Source organism: Cibotium barometz, chromosome 3 (genome assembly GCF_041138505.1).
Source record: "Cibotium barometz isolate CiBa-2024 chromosome 3, ASM4113850v1, whole genome shotgun sequence".
Taxonomy (NCBI): Eukaryota; Viridiplantae; Streptophyta; class Polypodiopsida; order Cyatheales; family Cibotiaceae; genus Cibotium; species Cibotium barometz.
In genome coordinates this window covers 27079854-27101102 of record NC_141048.1, presented here as the reverse complement: position 1 = coordinate 27101102, position 21249 = coordinate 27079854, and the positions used below count along the sequence as shown (strand labels likewise).

The 21249-nt window shown below is 46.8% G+C and overlaps 1 protein-coding gene across 1 annotated transcript in view; it reads left to right on the top strand.

Annotated features, from left to right (window-relative positions):
- LOC147639891 (protein HIGH CHLOROPHYLL FLUORESCENCE PHENOTYPE 244, chloroplastic-like) overlaps positions 1–21249 on the top strand; it is a 48209-nt gene that overhangs the window by 6374 nt on the left and 20586 nt on the right. Inside the window, exons 3-5 of the mRNA XM_086775062.1 lie at positions 12551–12649; positions 12750–12944; positions 13058–13150. Coding sequence (XP_086631188.1) covers positions 12551–12649; positions 12750–12944; positions 13058–13150 — 387 coding nt within the window. The remainder of the gene's footprint in view (positions 1–12550; positions 12650–12749; positions 12945–13057; positions 13151–21249) is intronic.

The window sequence follows — 21249 nt, the reverse complement described above, 5'->3', positions numbered from 1 at the left end:
TGAGAATATTGAGTGCTCCAGCTGCTGTACAGCCTGTTTTCCCTAAATCCCAGCAAGCAGTTGTGTTTTTCTCCTTCAAAATGCAAGGGAGAGGGCTGGAAGTGAGGCGCCTTCTTCCCATGCAAAGGATTGGGTGTGGTAGGTGGGGTAGGTGGCCAACCCCCACCCCACATGCTATAAAAGGGTGCCCAGGCCAAAAGAAGGTGCCCACACTTATAAAGTGTCCACCTACTTTTAATGAAGTATGAAACCTGTAAGTTATAAGACTTATAACTTAAAACTCTTATTAAAATAAGGATTTCCCACCTGTTCACACGCCACAAAACCTGTCAGAAGACAAGGCATTCCACGGCTCACGCGAGGGCGTCCCCGACCCCTGAGCTAGACACACATGTCAGGCATGCAAACGAAACCAGTTCACGCGAAAACATTTTAAAGGCAGGCAAACATGAGTGCACAATGCAACATTGTTAAAGGATAATCTCCGTTCATGTACTTGCACAATACTTGACATTTCCGGGCACAAACAGGCCCACCGGAAAGTCAATTCCAGGTACACACACAGTGTACAATCCACCCGTCCCTGGCACTACGAATCACGCCGTGCCAGTCCTAGCGGTGGTAATCCAGAAACATACACCGTGTGCAATCCACCCGTCCCTGGCACTACGAATCACGCCGTGCCAGTCCTAGCGATGGAGCACCACTACGGAGTATGCTCATCCAGAGCCCAAAGCTCACACAAGAAGATAAGAGGACCATTAGATAGCTCAATGGTGACATCTCCCCGTCTTCTAAACAGTTGTCCGCAACTGAAAAGCTTCCAAATAGTCATGGAGAAGCTGCGGATAATCTTTGAAGTAGTCCTCATCAACCCACTTAGCATCAATGGGGAGATAGTTCTTGAACTTCACTAAATAGCGTCTCACAAGCTTGCCTGCAGATAGCTTACGGTCTTTATGAAACACAATCTGCTCTGGTTGCAAAATCTCTTCCAACTCATCCACTTCTGGTGGATCCTCAATGATAGGAAGACTTGGTTCCGGACCCACATACTTTCGTAAGAGGCTAACATGGAAAGCATTATGTATCTTCCAATGGGATGGCAATGCTAAACGAAAAGCAACTTCATTGATCTGCTCAATGACCTTGAAAGGCCCATAATACCTAGATGAGAGCTTGGGAAACATCCCCTCCTTACCAGATCTCTTACGGAGTCTAGCTTTTTCGAATTTCAGCAATACCCAATCATTTACCTTGACATCCAAATGCTTTCTATGCTTGTCTGCAGCCTTCTTATGCTTCTCTTGAGAACGGGCTATGGCTGTCCGTACCTGTGCAAAGGCAACATCCAAGTCCCTGACAAAGTCATCAGCAGCAAAAATCTCATCCTTAGTACGTAGGATGGGAGGCAATACCACTTTGCCATAAACTATCTCAAAGGGAGCCTTCCCAGTAGAAGCATGCACCGTGTTATTGTATGCAAACTCCACAAGTGGCAAATACTTTTCCCACAAAGTCTTTTGATCAGCCACATAGCATTTGAGAAGGTCCAATACGGCTGAATTTGCTGCTTCACTTTGACCATCGGTTTGAGGATGAAAAGCGGATGAAAAATTCAGCTTTGTGCCCATATTGTCAAAAAGTGCTCTCCAGAAGAGACTGGTAGTTCGAGGATCACGGTCACCCACAATAGATTTAGGCATACCATGATGCTTGAATACCTGTGATAAGAAAACTTTTGCCATATGATCTGCCTTGATCGTTTTCTTGACCGGCAAGAAATGAGCTTGCTTGCTAAACCGGTCAACGATAGTCCATATAGCATCATTACCTTGCTGAGTGCGAGGCAAATCCATGATGAAATCCATAGCTATACTCTCCCATTTGCTTTCCAATGAAGTCCACTGAAAGGGGACTTTCTTCTTTGTCAACTGATGAAGAGGAGCAGCAATCAAAGCAAAATGCCATATGAACCGTCTATAGTATGAGCATAACCCAAGAAAACTACGAACCTCATGCACCGACTTGAGTTCAGGCCAATTCTTGATAGCCTCAATCTTGGCGGGATCCATTCGTATGCCATCTTGAGAAACAATATGCCCAAGATAATGAATTTCGGAGAGGAAGAACTCACTCTTCTTAGCATTGATGTGAAGTCTATGCTTTCGGAGTTCTTCAAAGACTATGGCCAAATGCTTTCTGTGCTCTTCTTCACTCTTGGAATAAACCAAGATGTCATCGAAGAAAACTCCAGTGAAAGATCGATGATCTCTAAAAATCCTGTCCATCATACGGTTAAAAGTGGCAGGAGCATTTGTAAGACCGAAAGGCATAACAAGATACTCATACAAACCAAATGCTGTCCTGAAAGCGGTCTTATGCACATCCTCTGGTACTACCCGTACTTGATGATATCCACTCTTCAAATCAATCCGGCTGAAATATGCCGAGCCATCCAATCTATCCAAAATATCATCAATGCGAGGAATAGGAAACCTATTCTTGATGGTTAGCTTATTTAGAGCCCGATAATCCACACACATACGATAAGAGAGATCCTTCTTCTGCACTAGAAGTACGGGAGAGCAATACGGTGAAGAGCTAGGGCGGATCAAACCTTTTTGCATGAGCTCATTGACTTGCTTCATGATCTCCTCCTGCTGTGATGCACTCACACGGTATGCCGGCCTATTTGGTGGAGAACTGCCAGGCACAAGGTCTATACGATGATCCTCCGGCCGTGGTGGTAGTAGCTCCCCTGGAAGTGAATCTGTAAAGCAATCTTCATATTGTTTCAAAAATTCCAGCCTATCACATGTGAGAGAATCAAGAGAATGATCAACATGGTCTACTCTATCACGAACAAAAATCATGTACGAGCAAAGACCCTTTCTCATGGCTTTATTTATTTGTATGTGGGATACAATAGGGATAGAATTCCCTTCCACACCGGCATCAATAACATGCTCTTTGCCCCTATGCATAAATGTGATCCGGTTGGTCTTGTAAGCCTTGCGAGGATCAAGACGGGAGTGCCAAGGCTTTCCAAGCAATACATCACACCCATTTAATGGTGCAATGAGGAAGTTCTCATGGTCCAAATATCCCTGAATATGCATGCGAAGCTTGCCAATAAGAGGTGTGACCTTGACTTTCTTGCCAACAAATGCACTTCTGGCCTCAATCTCCGGTCCCATGTCACCCACACTAATGCCCAATGCTGTAGCCATTTCCAATGATATGAAGTTGTCCGTGGCACAATCATCAAACATAAATAATGCGGGTTGATCTTTGAGCTGTCCCCATGCCTTGCATACCATCCTATCCAAAGCATCATGGGCTGTCCCCCCTTGTACATCGGGCACCATATGCACATTAACCTTGGTTTCCTTTGCATCCTCTTTGCCTGCTTTCTTTGGGCATTGCCGGACCATGTGATCTTTACTACCACAAGAAAAACACTTACCGTCACGTATATATTGCACCCTTTGTTCCGGAGTAAGTCCATAGTTAGGCCTTTTGTTGGGACGCTTCTTCTCTGAGGTACTTTCAGCTTTTAGAGCTCCCTTAACTTCATTGGAATCCCTTTTAGGTGGCTGTCCACCCTTATGCAGATTTGGGACAGCCTTGTCCTTCCCCTTTTGAGCATGTCCATCTCTATAGTTTTGCTTCAGCTTTTGCTCCAATTGCTCGGTGGCCAAAGCAGCTGAAATGAGTTGTTGTAGAGTGTGGTTTGGGTACAACTCCAAGCCCGATTGGTAAACCGGTTGGAGTCCCGATTCAAACTTTCTCTTGCGTTCCTCATCATTTACCTGCATAATAGGGGAAACTTCCAAGAGTGTTTTCCAAAACTTGGATACATAAGCATGAACTGACTCACCTTCATTCTGCTTAACCCAATCCCACTTCTTGCGAATGTTCTTCTTGGCATTAGGGGGTAAGAATTGGACATAGAATCTAGTTTTGAATTCAGCCCAAGTGTCCACGGGAGTGCCTGAGAGCTTTTCTGCAAGCCACCAATGAGCGGCCGTGCCCTTCAAGAACATGCTGGCATGCCTCACCTTGGACTTTTCTGAAAAATCCTCATCACTAAAAGCAATGTCAAACTGGGAAACAAATGACATAACCTTGGAAGCATCAAACTCACCATGATATGTCTCGAACTTGACGGATTTGTCCCCGGCTTTGAATTCCTTTTGCTTATGAACATGATGCTCATAATCCCCATGCGTCCTCTTGATTCCACGTTCATGTGGATCAGCCCTGGCATCCATAGATGCTCTTGCATACTTAGGTGGCATACGTGGACGTGAACCATGTGCTGTACCTGCATGCATGTGTGTAGCCCCACCACTATCTCTTGCAGCATAAGCATAATCCGGAGAGGGTGTGGAGATGGGAGCATGAAGAAATGGCTCTTCACGGGAGAGTTCAACAGGTAAAGTAGTAGTACGGGGATGTCGGTGCTCTCTAAGCCCATGAGAAACCTGCAAAGATGAAGAGTGAGGCTTGTAACGATCATCTCTAGAAGTAATGTTACCTTCATAGGCATGGCTATGCCTCCCATGTAAGGTAGAATCACGTCGGGATGTAATGGAAGGCTCCTCTTTGTGGACAGCAGATTTCAGCTTTGGAGAGGCTATCCCAGGCATGTCCACCAATGGAGATCTCTTTATAACAAGCTCCCCATCCTGGCCCTGCAATACATCACCCTTGTCCACTAGGAATGAAAGAGCTAGCTCACGAGGTTTCAGCCCTGATCCACGAGCCAAAGCTTCAAAGTCTTGAAAGACGGTTGCCTCCTTTTGCTTTGCATCTAGCACTTGTTGAATGTGTGGGTCCTCACGTAGGCTGGCCAATTCCATCTCCCTGGCATGGAGAAGCTCTCGCATACGCTGAATTTCAGCATTCATGGCACTTGGCTCTTGCTCTTGCTCTTGCATTTTCTCCTTGCCACAGGACGGCTGTCCCAACCATACATGATCACGGGCATAAGGCATCCGTCCACTTGCTTGTGTTCCACTGGAGTGCCCCTTTGAATTTGGCACTTCCTTGCTACTTGCTTGGCTAGCCATAATAAGAGTAAAGTCACTAATGGAGAGTGGTCAGGAAGCCTTTGGATCGTCTCCCAATGTAGAAAAAGGAAGATTCGTGCTCTGATACCACTGAAACGAGACCCAAGCAGGGGTCACCCCTTCCTGGACTCACTTCTCCAATTAGCACTTTAATATACACTCTTAAAAGACAATAGCACAAGACAAAATAGCAATAAAAAGTAATTAACAACTCTGGGCATAGATAGTTGACACCACACTGAGGCCGGAACGGCCCCCCTCCCCCAAGGATTGATATTATTACTTGGGAGAATTTGTTACAAGTACACGGGCCCAAGGCCAGATTTCCAATAAGCAATGCACAATGAAAAACAAAGTATCAAACCCAAATATGTTTGTTGATGCCGAGTCTGCAGTCACCAAGGGCTGCCCCGTCCATAGCACCTTCCAGAGTCGCACTCCGCGTGCAATCCACCCGTCCCTGGCACTACGGATCACGCCGTGCCAGTCCTAGCGATGGGGCACCCTCACGGAGTTGACTCAGTGAATGGAAGAGGAGTCCAGACATAGGAGAGCAGGAGAATTCCTCATTCTTCGCGATGAAAATCTTCTGGAGCCACCGTACAGCCAGTAGGAAGAGTGAAACAACCTGGGCCACTTGTAGGGAATGCGTATGACCTAAATCCACGAGGATAACCCCATTGGTCTGACCTGAATCACACGTGGGAGTGAAGAGGGCTCCTGCTAACTGTTTTGAGTACACACGTGAGAGAAAAAGAGAGCTGTCCAGACCTGAATCCACGCGTGGAAGTGAAAAGAGAGAAGCTGTACATTCAGTCCATGGGAAAAGGGTTCCAAGGATGCTGTACGGCCAGAATCAACAGGTAATGATGATATTGTACTTTCTGTACCTGCTGTACCTACTGTACGACCAGAATCAGCAAGAAATGAGGGTTATATACCTGCTGTACCTGCTGTGTGGTTCAGTCCTCAAACAATAGATGGAATAGGAGCTGTACGACCTGTTTCATGAGAATATTGAGTGCTCCAGCTGCTGTACAGCTTGTTTTCCCTAAATCCCAGCAAGCAGTTGTGTTTTTCTCCTTCAAAATGCAAGGGAGAGGGCTGGAAGTGAGGCGCCTTCTTCCCATGCAAAGGATTGGGTGTGGTAGGTGGGGTAGGTGGCCAACCCCCACCCCACATGCTATAAAAGGGTGCCCAGGCCAAAAGAAGGTGCCCACACTTATAAAGTGTCCACCTACTTTTAATGAAGTATGAAACCTGTAAGTTATAAGACTTATAACTTAAAACTCTTATTAAAATAAGGATTTCCCACCTGTTCACATGCCACAAAACCTGTCAGAAGACAAGGCATTCCACGGCTCACGCGAGGGCGTCCCCGACCCCTGAGCTAGACACACATGTCAGGCATGCAAACGAAACCAGTTCACGCGAAAACATTTTAAAGGCAGGCAAACATGAGTGCACAATGCAACATTGTTAAAGGATAATCTCCGTTCATGTACTTGCACAATACTTGACATTTCCGGGCACAAACAGGCCCACCGGAAAGTCAATTCCAGGTACACACACAGTGTACAATCCACCCGTCCCTGGCACTACGAATCACACCGTGCCAGTCCTAGCGGTGGTAATCCAGAAACATACACCGTGTGCAATGCACCCGTCCCTGGCACTACGAATCACGCCGTGCCAGTCCTAGCGATGGAGCACCACTATGGAGTATGCTCATCCAGAGCCCAAAGCTCACACAAGAAGATAAGAGGACCATTAGATAGCTCAATGGTGACATGATCCCTTGCATATGTGAAGCTCAGTCGGGGCCAACTTGTGAAGGCATCTAAGAAGACACTCTCGGGTTACAGTATCAAAGGCCTTGGACTCTTGCGGAAGTCCACAAAGCAGCAATAGACCTTCCGCCCTTTTGACGAGCCTCCTCAATGACGGCTCTCAAAGTAAAAATATGATCTAGGGTGGAATAGGAACCTGACTGTACCCTAGCTCTGTTCCATGTTTCTCTGCAAAGGTTTTGACCTCCCTATAAAGTTTGGCCAATGTGTGGCCAATCATGATGGTGCGGTAGTCATTTGGATCTAGTGGGTCCCTGGATTGGCACAATGGTGTTATATTTTACTAGACCATGAGGGTGGAAAATCTTGGCAAAGGGCTATGTTAAACATATCAGCTAGGAGGGGTGCAAGAGTGTCATAGGCATGAGGGATATGCTCAGCTAGTAAATCCTCGTGGTTCTTGGCTTTTCCATGCTGCAGTTTATGTATGGATTTAGTAACATTATGTATGGTAAAGAGGGTGGCGGAAGTGGGTCATGGGAGGCGTGATAGATCTGTTGGGGTGAGGTTAGGAATATGGTAGAGCTTTCGAGTGTAGGTGTGCCAAATGGCCGGATCTGTGATGGGCGTGGATGGTCTGTTCTCAAGATGTTTTCGCCAAGCCTCCCTACTATTGTTGCTCAAAAAGGATCAGTAGAAGTCATCCTCGCATTGAGAGAGAGAGAGAGAGAGAGAGAGAGAGAGAGAGAGAGACCAAAATTGTGGTACATATGATCCATGTATGTGCTCACTTGTAGAGGTGTGGGTTCATTTATGAAAGGCAAGAATGGGGTGCAAAACATATCTTAGCACCCTCCTCAATGGCTGCTCAACCACTTGTTAGTGTGAGAGCTAGGAGTTCTAACTTCTTGTGTAGAACATTACTAATGATTAATATAATCTTAGTGGATCCTTTGTGGACAATAACTTGTGTCTCTCATGCTTAGGAGACTCTGTCGGAAGGCACTGCGGAAATGAGACAAACACCTGTGAGAACAGAAATGCAGAACTGTAGGAGAGAGAGAAGCTGTATAAACTCTACCATATACAAGAGATCCGGTACAACAATGGTGTGGGGGGCAAGGCTGGTATATATACCACCCTAGGCTGCTGGTTGGCCACAGCAAAACAGGCCGACAGCAGCACACGACTGGATAAATCCCAGTCGGCCAGCAAATAGGTAGTCGGCCAGCACATGATGAGGTCGGCCAGTGAAACATCAGTCGGCTAGTGAAACAGCAGTTGGCCAGTGAACAGATCAGGTCGGCCAGCACAGTACAGTCTCCCATGACCAGAAAAACAGGGAAAAACATGGACAATGAGGAAAAATTGAGAAAACTCCTGGGCACACCCACAACAGATGCCCTCACTCCCTACTGAGTAATATGGTACAGTGATGACTGCTAACACCCCCTCTCAGCTCCTGGATGTGGAAGCAACCCCAGTGAGCTGGAGTGATGACGAAGCATCTATTGAGGTAGAGGCTTCGTGAAGAGGTCCGCCGCATTGTCCTCCGTCGAACAATAGATAAGCAAGATGTCACCAGCCAAAATCTTCTCACGAAAAAAGTGATATTGTATCTCTATATGCTTGGTCCGGGCATGGAAGACCGAGTTCCGAAAAAGAGGGATCTGGGCTGTTTTGAGCAAGGCGCATCCCTTTGGAGCTTTTCTCTCTCTCTTATTGGCCGACCGCAGTCTTCCCTCTCCTCCCATGTACAGGAGCTGGCCGTATATCGTGCTATGTTGTCTCTTCTCATCTAGCCGACAATAGTATGGAGTTTTCTCTCTCTCTCTCTCTCTCAGTCAGTTGCTGCAGAGGTTGGAGTGGCCGTACAACAGTATGGAGTTTTCTCTCTCTTTCTCTCAGTCAGTTGCTGCAGAGGAGGGAGTGGCCGTACAACAGCCCGTACAGTGGTGTTGCAGCCGTACAGAGGCTGTACAACACTTCCTCTTCTCTCTATGCTGGTTATACAGATGGTACAACAGCCGTACAAAAGGCGGTACAGGTTCACACGTGTGAAAAATCAAGGGCTGTTTTTTTATGGAGCTGCTTTTGGGACAGCTTTCAGGCTTTCTTCTGGGGCTGGTTCATGGACTGTTTATGGCTGATTTATGGGACTGTTTTTGAGACAGTTTTGGTGATGTGTTTTGTCTTGGCTCGGGATAGATATCCAGACAAGAGATTTGTGCTGATGCTTTGTGGAAAGATCCGGTGTTGTTCACATCCGCACCTTGGTATCTTGTAAAAAGCTTCTCTCTCAATAAAGAAGTTCCTACGGGGGGCCGGCCGTTTCGGCTCAGTGCGGTGTTATTTTATATTGTATTGTTCTTCCGCTGTGAAATCATGTTCAGTGTCTTCATGCTCTGTGTTTGGTATCTAAAGTGTTGGTCTATTATTATTGTTTCGGGTCTCCTATTGGTGATACCTCGTGTATGGATCTCCTCCCCAATCAGAGTCACTCCAACCTCGGAGACTGACTCGGTCCTTTGTTTCCCCTCCAATGTCATAGAAGAGTCCAAGATCTGGGAAACAAAAAACACCCATGTGAACGTGCTACAATCATCCACAAGCAGCATGAAATACAAGGAACCTCCCAGAGATGGGGTCTACATAGGTACACACAAGTCAACGTGTACCAACTCCAAAGGTTTCGAAGCCGCCTAATAGCTTGCTTCGGAAAAGACTCCCTGTGCTGCTTACCACGAATGCAAGAACTACAGTGTCCGTGCTTACTGCCAACATCTAGCAAGCCATCCACCATGTGGTCCCGGAAAGCTCGCCGCAGTGCATCCACATTTAAATGGCCAAAATGGAAATGCCACAAATCATCGAGCTGAGTACCTATTAGAGAAGAGAGTATTGAGAGTTTGTAGATCCCATTCTCCAGCCCGCCTTCCCAAACAACCTGGTCTGTTGCTTTGTCCTGGAGAGCAACAAAATACTCATCAAACTCCACCCGCATGCCAGTCTTGCAAACCTCATGCATTGACAAAAGATGAAAGCCGAAAGATGGGACATAAAGAACCTGGGAGGAATGCTTCCCCCCTTTGCTATCGGGAATAATCTCCAACCCGTCCTCACTGTGAATCGGGATAGTGGATTTGTCACCAATAAAGATGTTACCTGTCTGCCGTCGAAGATCCTGTAATAACTCACGGGAAGGAGTCATGTGCTTGGAAGCACCACTGTCGAGAATCCACTCTCGAGTATCCCTAGCGGTGAGACCAACTGCCTCCCTGCTTGAAGAAGATGAAGCTCCGGTGTCCATAATCTCCAAGTGCACAAAAGCTGGAGTCTTTGCAGCTGCAGCCGAGGAATGAGCACCTTTCTCGGTGCTCCGCTGAGAACACTTGCTCCAATAGTGACCCTTCTAGGCACAATGGTTATAGGTCTGCTCGGCCTTCAAAGCATCATGCTCGGGCTTCTTCTTAGAAGACTGTGCCGGTGAAGACTTCCCTTTGCCCTTGTTGTTGTTGCGGCCTCCACTGGCCAGTCAAAGCCTAGAACCTCCGCCTTGTGCAAGATTTGTAAACCGCTCTTCCTGGTCCAAAACCATCGGCACAAGCTCTTCCCACATGTAATGGTACTGAGCCTCCCACTGGTGATCAAAGAAGAATAGAAAGCCGAGTACTGAGAGGTAAGATGAGACAGCAAAGTGATGGCCATATCCTCTGAAGATATCTCCTTCCCAGTGTGAAGAACCTCCTGCTGAAGAGCTTGGAGTTTGTTGATGTGCTCTCGCATCGTCGAAGACTCTGCCGGATTCATCACTCGCATCTGCACTTCCAATCCTCTTCATGGGCGATATGCTATTGTACAAAGAAGCCAAGTGTTGCCAAATCCCTCGGGCCAGCGTCATGTGTTTGATGTGATTGATCACTTGGGGTGTGCAATTAAGGAAGATGAAAGAACGCACACGGGCATTGACATGATCCCACAATTGTGCATGAACCTCCCGCTCTTTCCTAGTAGAAAGTGAAAGCTCCTCCTCCTCCAACACTGGCCTTGGAACTCCAAACGCAATGAAATCAGCCAAATCATAAGACTCCATTATCTTCTAGATGCCATAGTTGGTCCCGTCCAATTGTCAGTCCACAGGGAATGTCGGTTTGGTGGGGATCTTCACATGCTTCTCAGCCATCTCGAGCAAATCAGCCATCTCGGGGGTTCACAAGGTCTTGTGAAGGGAAAGTGGGTGGGAAAAAAAATGAAGAAGAGGCTGCAACTGCTATGCAAGGTGGCTGTCCAGCAATAATGACCGCCTTCTACCTAATTCTCCATGTCCCGAACAACCCAAAAATTGTCACTGGCTCCAAGATACCATGTCGGAATGCACAGCGTAAATGAGACAAACACATGTGAGAACAGAAATGCAGAACTGTAGGAGAGAGAAGCTGTATAAACTCTACTATATACAAGAGATCCGGTACAACAATGGCAAGGGTGGTATGTATACCACTCTGGGCGGCTGGTCGGCCACAGCAAAACAGGCCGACAGCAGCACACGACTGGATAAATCCCAGTCGGCCAGCGAATAGGCAGTTGGCCAGCACATGATTAGGTCGGCCAGTGAACAGATCAGGTTGGCCAGCACAGTGCAGTCCCCCACGACCAGAAAAATAGGGAAAAACATGGACAATGAGGAAAAATGGAGAAAACTCCTAACCGGGCGGCACACCCACAACAGAGGCCCTCACTCCCTACTGAGTAATATGGTAGACAGGAGATGACTGCTAACAGACTCTAATCTTGCTTTGTGCTTAATGTGGTGTGTTACAAGTCTATTATGTGCAAGCTCACAAGCTCGTTTGAGTACTCAACTCTAGGTGAGTGTGTTAAGCTTAATCTCGCTTAATCTTGTGGAGTCTTAATCTGTGTTAAGAACTCCTAATTTCTACATTTTGTATGAGAGCTTCCCTTCCTGGGAATGCCTCTCTAGTGTGTCTGCAAAGAGCATTGTGTGGGTCCTTGCTTAATCCTTGATTAGGGAGTGGTAACCTAACTAAGCTTATTAGTAATCATTCTTTGATTTTTCTATTCTTGGTGGGGAGCTCACATGTAGAGGTGTGGGTTCATTTATGGAAGGCAAGAGTGGGGTGCAAGGCATCTTGTAGCGCCCTCCTCAAGGGATGAGGTCATAATGGCCACTCCACCACTCACTTGTTAGTGGGGTGCAAGGCATCTTGTAGCGCCCTCCTCAAGGATGAGGTCATAATGGCCACTCCACCACTCACTTGTTAGTGTGAGAGATAGTTCTTGCGTAAAACATTGACGATGATTAATATTATCTTAGTGGATCCTTTGTCGACATTATCTTGCGTCTCTCATGCTTAGTAGACTGTAATCTTGCTTTGTGCTTAATGTAGTGTGTTATGAATCTCTTATGTGCAAGCTCACAAGCTCATTCTATAAGTTAGTGAGTAGTTAACTCTAGGTGAGTGTGTTAAGCTTAATCTTGTGGAGTCTTAATCTATGTTAAGAACTCCTAATTCCTACAAAATATCCAAATGGTCTTTGAGAGGCCTGCTTGAGAGAGAGAGAGCGAGAGAGAGAGAGAGAGAGAGAGAGAGAGAGAGGTGTTTAAACTTTATTCTACTTTGTAACTAATTTCTATGTTTACTTCTCTTGTTTCCCAATCAGGGCGATTTGAGTAAACCAGAGACGTTGCCAGCAGCTCTAGTGGGAATACACACAGTTATTGATTGTGCAACAGGTCGGCCTGAAGAGCCTATAAGAACAGTGAGTCAGTCAGAGAGCAGCTTGGAATTTTTGGCATGAATATTTTATAATGATCTTTGATGTATGCCTTTATTTTACTGCCCGTTTTTCATGATTTCAGGTAGACTGGGATGGAAAAGTGGCTTTGATACAATGTGCCAAAGCTATGGGGATACAGAAATTTGTGTTTTTCTCTATCCACAACTGCGAGAAACATCCAGAAGTGCCTCTCATGGAGATAAAACGCTGCACCGAAAAATATATATCAGATAGTGGCCTCAACTATACCATCATTCGGCTGTGTGGTTTCATGCAGGTTGAAGATAAGAGAACATTTATCTCTAATACAGCTAACAAAATCAAGGACTTGGCATGACAGCTTTATTGAGCGTTTTGAAATCATTTACATCTTGCTGTGTGTTTTTTTAGGGCCTTATTGGGCAGTATGCTGTACCTGTACTTGAAGACAAGTCTGTTTGGGGAACAGATGCTTCAACAAGGATTGCTTACATGGACACACAGGTACTCAACTCAAAAAGACGAGATGGGTTCACAATAGCCTGCCTTGTTTTGGGAGGAGAGAGAGAGACCAAGAGGCTTGCCTTGTGTTGGCCAGCCACAGAGAGAGAGAGAGAGAGAGAGAGAGAGAGAGAGAGAGATGTTATTAACGTATACTAAAGACCCAATGGGTCTATGAGGCCAAAAGTGTTACATATGTTTGATATGTAACAGAAGATTATAACCATAAACATGGAAACATAAAAAAGCCAAAAAAAAAGACGGCGTACTATGGGGCTTCTATATGTACAATGAGTAGGGAGGCTAGTGAAATCAGTGGGGCTCATCATGTGTCAGCATACAAAGGGCAATGTCCCCTGTCTGGGGCGGTGTGACTCTATGTGGCTGGAATATGTCCTGGATCTGGAGCCGATAAGAGGATGACACAGATCTTGAGGGGCAGGGGTGTCTGACTTTAAAGGAACAGTCCGCATATACAAGGAGCTAGCTGGTCTTGGGTCCGGGCAGCTGCCTTACGGGCTCAGGTGTCCGGCCGTCCAACCTGGGGGCTCCCAAGAGCTGGTTGCCTCCTTGGAAGGCTAGCTGTCATTGGGTGCGGGCCAAAGAAATGAAAATGTGTGTGTGTGTGTGTGAGAGAGAGAGAGAGAGAGAGAGAGAGAGAGAGAGAGAGTTGTATTAACGTCTTCGAAAGGCCAAAATGACCTATGAGACCAAAATGTCACATCATGTCCATGGAATACACTGTAAGTAAAACTAAAAGAAAATATCCGTAAAAAAAAAACAAAGAGCCTCAAGCTCTCGCCTGAGCAAGAATATCTCACATAGGGCGCTGCAACATGGTACCTAATGTAGTGAGGCTGATAGGGTGGGAGAAAGCCTTGCGGTGGTGGGAAATGATGGCTTTGATCCTCTTGAGAGTTGACGTAAGCATGGCGGTGGCCACTATGTCAGGGGTGTTGGGTTCTGCATAGCTTGGTGGCTCTGCCTTATGTCACTCCTCTTGGCCGGGCTCTTGCATCAACTTGGAGTTCGGGGGGAGTGGGTGGATCTTCTCTCGAGACTCTAGTTTGGAAGAAGTTAGTGAGAGCTCTCTGTGTTGGTCCTCGGGCGGGTGCACTTGATCTCGGCCGCAGTAGGGATTCCCTGTGTTTGTGGAGCTCTAGTTTGGATCTGCTCTCGGGGCTCTAGTTTGGAAGAAGTTAGTGAGAGTTCTTTGTGCTGGTCCTCGGGCGGGTGCAGCTGATGTCGGTCACACCAGGGATTCCTTGTGTCTACGGAGCTCCAAAAGAAAGAGCCCTAGGCATATTTGGTCTAGAAAATCCATGATCCTAGAGAGTGGTCCAAATCTCTCTCGGATGAAAGAAAGAAAGAGTGGTTCATGATCACGAGGAGTGAATCCTGAGAAGTAGATGAATCTGTGACTGCCATGTATGCAACTTTGGCATATCCCTCCTCTGAAACTTTGTCCTTGCCCTTGTCTTTGGTGTTGTCCTTGTCAGATGCTTTGGAAGCATCCTAGGCTTTATACTTGGCTTTGGTGGCTGCTCGAGAGTCATCACGACGAGCAAAGCAGCGAGCCTCAGTATGACCTGTCTTGCCACAATAATCACATTCATTGCTTTTGTCCTCGGACTCCTTTGAATCTTGTTTACCCTTGCCTTTGCCTTTGTTTTTGTTGTTGTTGTTGTTGTTGAAGGTCCCTTTTCCGCCTTTGACTTTGCCCTTGTCAGAGGCAACAAAAGCAGACTCCGACTTGCCTTTTCCGCAAAGCATGCACTTGTCGTGGAGATAACTCACGACTTTCTCAAAAGGGGGGAGAGGATCATGGAAATAAATATTATCCTTAAAAGAATCAAAGGAAGCAGGCAATTTACCAGGAAGTTTATGGATGGGATTGTTGATGGTGCTCCCATACTCCTCAAGCTGCAGCTTGATACGGGTGAACCCTGTTAGAAGTCATCTCCTGTCTAGATTTATACACCAGGGCCTGTGCCCGCCCTTATGAGGTGTTTTCCCATTTTTCCCCACTCTCCGTATTTTTCCCCTATTTTTTCCCATTTTTCTGAGGCTTGGGAGGGCTGCCAGACGGTGCCAAGAGCAGTACAGTGCTGGCCGATTGGGTGTTTATCAGTCGTGGGCACTCTTGATGCTGGCCGACTGGTTTTGATCAGTTTTGGGCACCAGATTGCTGGCCGACTGCATTTATGCAGTCGTGGACCTTTTTATCAGTCGTGGGCTTTTCCTTATGCTGGCCGACTGCCCTCTAGGGGGGTATATATAGGTCCTCACCCCCCATACCTCATTTGTATCATTCCTCGGGATCTTCTTGTGTATATAGAGCAGAGTTACACGTCTACATCTGTCTCTCTCTTGTGCTGTTTTTCTGCCTGCGTTTTTGCTTTTGCTCTTGTGTTCCCAGATTTGGTCATCATCTCCGCTGCGTATTCTGACATGGTATCAGAGCCCTAGGCTCTTGATAGTCTTGGGATTTGTGTGAGCAAGAGGGGGACTGTTTTTGTGGCTGATTGGTGGACTGTTTTGGGCTGATCGGGAAGAGGAGAAGCAAGAGGAAGGCGGGCTGATTTGTTGGACAGCCACTTGCAGGTTTTAGTTCTTCTTTGTTCCCACCCACCCACCCTTTTCAGAGTACATCCCCGCGATGGCAGATCTGTTTGAGATGGCCGAGAGACATGTGAAGATCCCGACACTCCCCACGTTCCCGGTGGACCGTCAGTTGGACGGGAGCAACTACGGCATATGGAAGGTGATGATGGAATCCGTTTTGCAGTCTTACGACCTCGCCGATTTCGTCATTGTTGGTGTTCCACGGCCGGAAGTAGAGGAAGGGGAGTTACCGTCAACCCGAAAGGACCGGGAGGCCCAGATGCAGATGTGGGATCCCGTCAACGCCAGGGTCCTTTCGTTTATTTTCCTCAATTGCACACCACAGGTAATTAATCATGTAAAGCACATGACGCTGGCCAGAGGTATATGGCAGCATTTGGCCTCACTTTACAACAGGGTATCGCCCATGAAGAGGATTTCCTTGGAAGTACAGATGCGGGTTATGAGCCCTGCAAAGTCGTCGACGATGCGGGAGCATATTAACAAGCTGCAGGCTCTTCAGCAGGAAGTTCTTCAGGCTGGGAAGGAGATATCGTCAGAGGACATGGCCATCACGTTGCTGTCACATTTGCCCTCTTCGTACTCAGCATTTTACTCGTCGTCGATTACCAGTGGCAGGCTCAGCACCATCACGTGGGAGGAGCTTGTGCCCATGGTCCTGGACCAGGAGGAACGATTCATGAACCCTCCTCAGGGTGGAGGTTCGGAGGCCTTTACTGGCCAACGGTCGAAAGGCCGTAACTCGGGCAAAAGGAAGGCTTCATCGGAGAAGGCTTCTGAGAAGAAGTCCGACGCTGACCGCGAGAAACTGAAGGCAGAGAGGACCTGTAATGATTGTGGCGAGAAAGGCCACTACTGGAGACAGTGTCCCAAGCGGAAGACCGAGAAGGTTGAAGTTACCTCAGCAGCAATCATGAAGACTCCGGCTTTTGTGCACCTGGAAGTGATGGACACCGATGCTTCATTTTCTTCAGGCAGGGAGGAGATTGGAGGACTCTCCGCAACGGATACTCGGGAGTGGATTCTCGATAGTGGTGCTTCCAGGCACATGACTCCTTCCCGTTCCGGTTTACAGGATCTCTGCAGGCTTTCTGGTCATATTCTTACTGGGGATACCTCCACTATCCCAGTTCACAGTGAGGGCAGGATGGAGATAGTTCCCGATGGCAGAGGGGGGAAGCATTCCTCCCAAGTGTTGTATGTTCCGGCACTTGGTTTTCATCTGTCGTCAGTGCATCAGGTTTGCAAGACTGGCGTGCGGGTGGAGTTTGATGAGCACTTTGTTGCTCTCCGGGACAAAGCAACAGGCCAAGTGGTTTGGGAAGGTGGAGTGGAGAATGGAGTTTACAGGCTTTCAGCACTCTCTCTCCCAGGTCCTCAGGATTGTGATGAGTGGCAGTCTGGTAATGGCTACTCAAGTGTGGATACGCTGCAGGTGCGGGCTTTCCGAGACCAGGTGGTGGATAGCTTGCCAGTAGATGGCAGCAATTGGCAGGAACTTTCCAGTACTGATGTTGGTAGTTCTTGTGTTCGTGAGTCCGAGGAAGCTGAACAGGTCACTTATGCTTTGATGTCTCGTCGTGTTCGGGACATAGAACTTCCAGTAGTTGAGGATGTTCTTTCCACGGGGACCTTTCAGAAAGCCAGGCAGGTGACAGGTGATTACTTGCAGAAGGAGGTGGTTTCTCCAGGCTTTGTGGTTCCGGAATCAGAGGTGGTGGTTGACAGGTTTCATCAGGTTTCCAGGACTTGCTTGTGCACCGTAACAGGTGTTGATCCTTGTGAGCAGTGTGATGTCTCTGTGACTCAGAAGCTGTATGGTTCATTGATCTGGTTGATGGACACCAGATTGGACGGGAGCTTCCTGATGAGGCGGTTGAGCTCATGGTTGCAGATGTCTCTTTGGGAGGCAGGATTGCGTTTCCTGTGGTTTCTGCGGCATGCGAAGGATCATGGACTCTTGTACACAGGAGGGGGATTGTTGGATGGAGTCCGACTCCACGGTTGGAGTGACTCGGGGGAGGAGATCCGGACACGAGGAGATCTACTTATGCCCCAGGAGCAGTTTTACGGAGCAAGAGGAGGTTACATTGCAGGTTTGGGCTTCCACTGGAGGAACCCTTGGTCATCCAGAGGCACTTTTTTCGTGAACAGATTGTTGCTGATGACATCTTGCTGGAGTTCTGTTCGACGGAGGACAGTACGGTGGACCTCTTCACGAAGTCGCTCTCTCAGGACTTGCTCAGGCGGCACCCCAGCTCCCAGTGGTTGGTTACACAGCCAAGAGCTGAGAGGGGGTGTTAGAAGTCATCTCCTGTTTAGATTTATACACCAGGGCCTTTGTTGTGGGTGTGCCCGCCCTTATGAGGTGTTTTCCCATTTTTCCCCACTCTCCGTATTTTTCCCCTATTTTTTCCCATTTTTCTGAGGCTTGGGAGGGCTGCCAGAGGGTGCCAAGAGCAGTACAGTGCTGGCCGACTGGGTGTTTATCAGTCGTGGGCACTCTTGCTGCTGGCCGACTGGTTTTGATCAGTTTTGGGCACCAGATTGCTGGCCGACTGCATTTATGCAGTCGTGGGCTTTTCCTTATGCTAGCTGACTGCCCTCTAGGGGGGTATATATAGGTCCTCAGCCCCCATACCTCATTTGTATCATTCCTCGGGATCTTCTTGTGTATATAGAGCAGAGTTACACGCCTACATCTGTCTCTCTCTTGTGCTGTTTTTTTGCCTGCGTTTTTGCTTTTGCTCTTGTGTTCCCAGATTTGGTCATCATCTCCGCTGCGTATTCTGACAAACCCTCCAATCTTCTCAATCAAGTTATCTGACTCATTGATTGTAAGATTCTCTAGATCTGACTCCAATTTGGCAATCTCTAGCACATGAACTATCTTGACAATCGCGCGTCACTAATACCCTCAAATTATTTGAGTCTAGAACTCATACCTTGACGTTCCTCTTGAGAATTCCATTCTCAGTGGTAAAGCTACGTTTACCAGACAATAAATCAGAGGAGCTGATTCCTCTTCTACTTGGCTTGGCTTATTCTATAACGATTGAACATATGGATCCGGCTTTTGAGCTTTACGTATTCTATGAATGATCTCATTCTCGAGTATACTGAAACTCATTTGATACATTATACGAGACAATGCATCGGCGACGACATTTTCTTTTCCTCATCTATACAAGATTTCCATGTGAAACTCTTGCATCAATTTGGCCCATCTTGCCTGACGGCCTCTTAAATTTGGCTGGTTACAAAAATACTTCAGTATATCATGATCCATGCATATCTTAAACTCAGCTCCATACAAGTAATGCCGCCTCCACACCTTGATTGCATGTATAACTGCATACAATTTAAGCTCATGTGTGGGCCACTTGCATCGTGAACTACTGTGTTTCTTACTTTCAAAAGCTACTGGTTGGCCTTCTTGGCTCAACAAAGCTCCTATGGCAATGCTACTAGCATTTGTCTCTGACAAAAGGTAATGATGGATCCACGATCTTCAACGCAGGTGTAGTTGCAACCGCCTGCTTTAACTTATCAAAACTTTGTTGTTGAATGCCGGTCCAGACAAAAACAAGGGTAACTTGCAACAAGTCAGTCAATGGCATCACTATTTCAGATTAGAAAATAATAAACTTTCTATAAAAACGAGATAGTCCTAAGAAAGATTTGAGTGCAATAATATCCTGTGAAACAAGCCATGCTAAGATCACTGCTACTTTCTTTGAATCCATCTTTACACCTAGCGCCGATATAATGTGTCCCAGATACTTAACTTCCTCTTGACATAGGAAAGTCTTTTGTTTATTGGCATACAACACATTTTCTTAGAGCACGCTACTATAAACAAGTGTGGTTCTTGCTCCAGTAAAGATTTACTATAAACCAAAATGTCATCAATAAAATCCACCACAAATTTACCCATGAATGTCTTGAAGACATCATTCATTGACATCATAAATGTGGCTAGCGCATTAGAATAAGTTCTGTAACCGAAAAGTGGTAACCGCGACTAGCCTCTGAAGATAAGATTGTATCTGCAACCGTGGGTACCTGTTTCTCAATTGACAGTGAGAGTATCCTAGTAGAATGGTGGGATGTGTGATCTGAAGTATCATCCAATAAATCCTCTTTGAGATCATCCCTGTGATCTGAATCTATAGGCTTAGTGGTCATATTTATAGCTATGCGCTACTTCTTCAGTGGATAATCACGCCTTTGATGCTTGTCCATACAAGCATAGCGCCTTCATTCTTTGCTTTCTTAAATTGCCCAGGAGTGAGAGAAGATCTGTGGTCATTCTTCGTTGACACCTTTCTCTTAACTCTTGCAAGATTTTTTGTAGACGAATGTACACTAGACATAGATGCTTTTGCTTTTTGCCGAGTAGTTTACCTGGAAGCTTCATAAGTAGGTTGCATAAAATGAGACTTTGACCCTTGACCCACTGCTTGACTTTGACCCTTTCGACCATCTTCATAAACTAAAGCATCTCTATAGCTCTGGATAAGGTTTGATAAATCTCTCGAGACAGTAATTGTGAGAAAACAATATTTTTCCAGCCATAAAAAGGGCATTTTTTTTTTCTTGGGTATTTTATGATTTATTTTGGGTTTTTTGTCTTGGCTGCTGGCCTACACCTTTTAGGCTGACCGACCAGCACCCCCCCCTTCAGTATATATAGCCTTGCCTATCCTTCATCCTTTGTGTACCACTTCATTGCTCATATCCGGTACCACTCTCTACTGCTGCTGCTGCTGCTTTTGCCAAGCTCTACACCACCTTTTAGGCTCTTCATCCTTTGTGTACCAGTAACAGTACCACTTCATTGCTCATATCCGGTGCTGCTGCTGCTGCTTTTGCCGGGCTCTACACCACCATCTCCGCCGGACAAGACAGCACCTCAGCATTTGTCATCTGGCCAATACCCGTGACAGAAGCCCCTTCTGCTACAGGCCACCGTGGAACAGCAGCCCTCTCTGCTATCATCAGCGTTTTACAGCAGCCTTACATCAGGCTTACATCAGCCTTACATCAGCCTTACATCAGCGCTTACATCAGCACTATCATCAGCGTTTTACATCAGCATACATCAGTGCCTACATCAGCACTTCATCTGCGTTTTACATCAGCAGACATGAGCGCTTACATCAGCGTTTACACAGCCTGTCACCAGAGCTTACTTCAGGGCTTACATCAGCAGATTATCTGTGCTTACATCAGCACATCTGCGTTTTCTCCACAGCTCATGGGACAGCAGCCCCCTCTGCTATACATAGAGCACTTCAGAGTTTTTCCCTCAGCTCTCACCATCGGGACAGCAGCCCACTCTCTGCTTAGCTTCACCATCAGGTATGCAGCACCCGTGTCACTAGAGCTTGCACCACTAGAGATACATTCCTTTTGCCATTGTGTCTGTGTGGGACCCTGGCATCCATTTTTTTCTCTCATCTTCTCTCATGGTC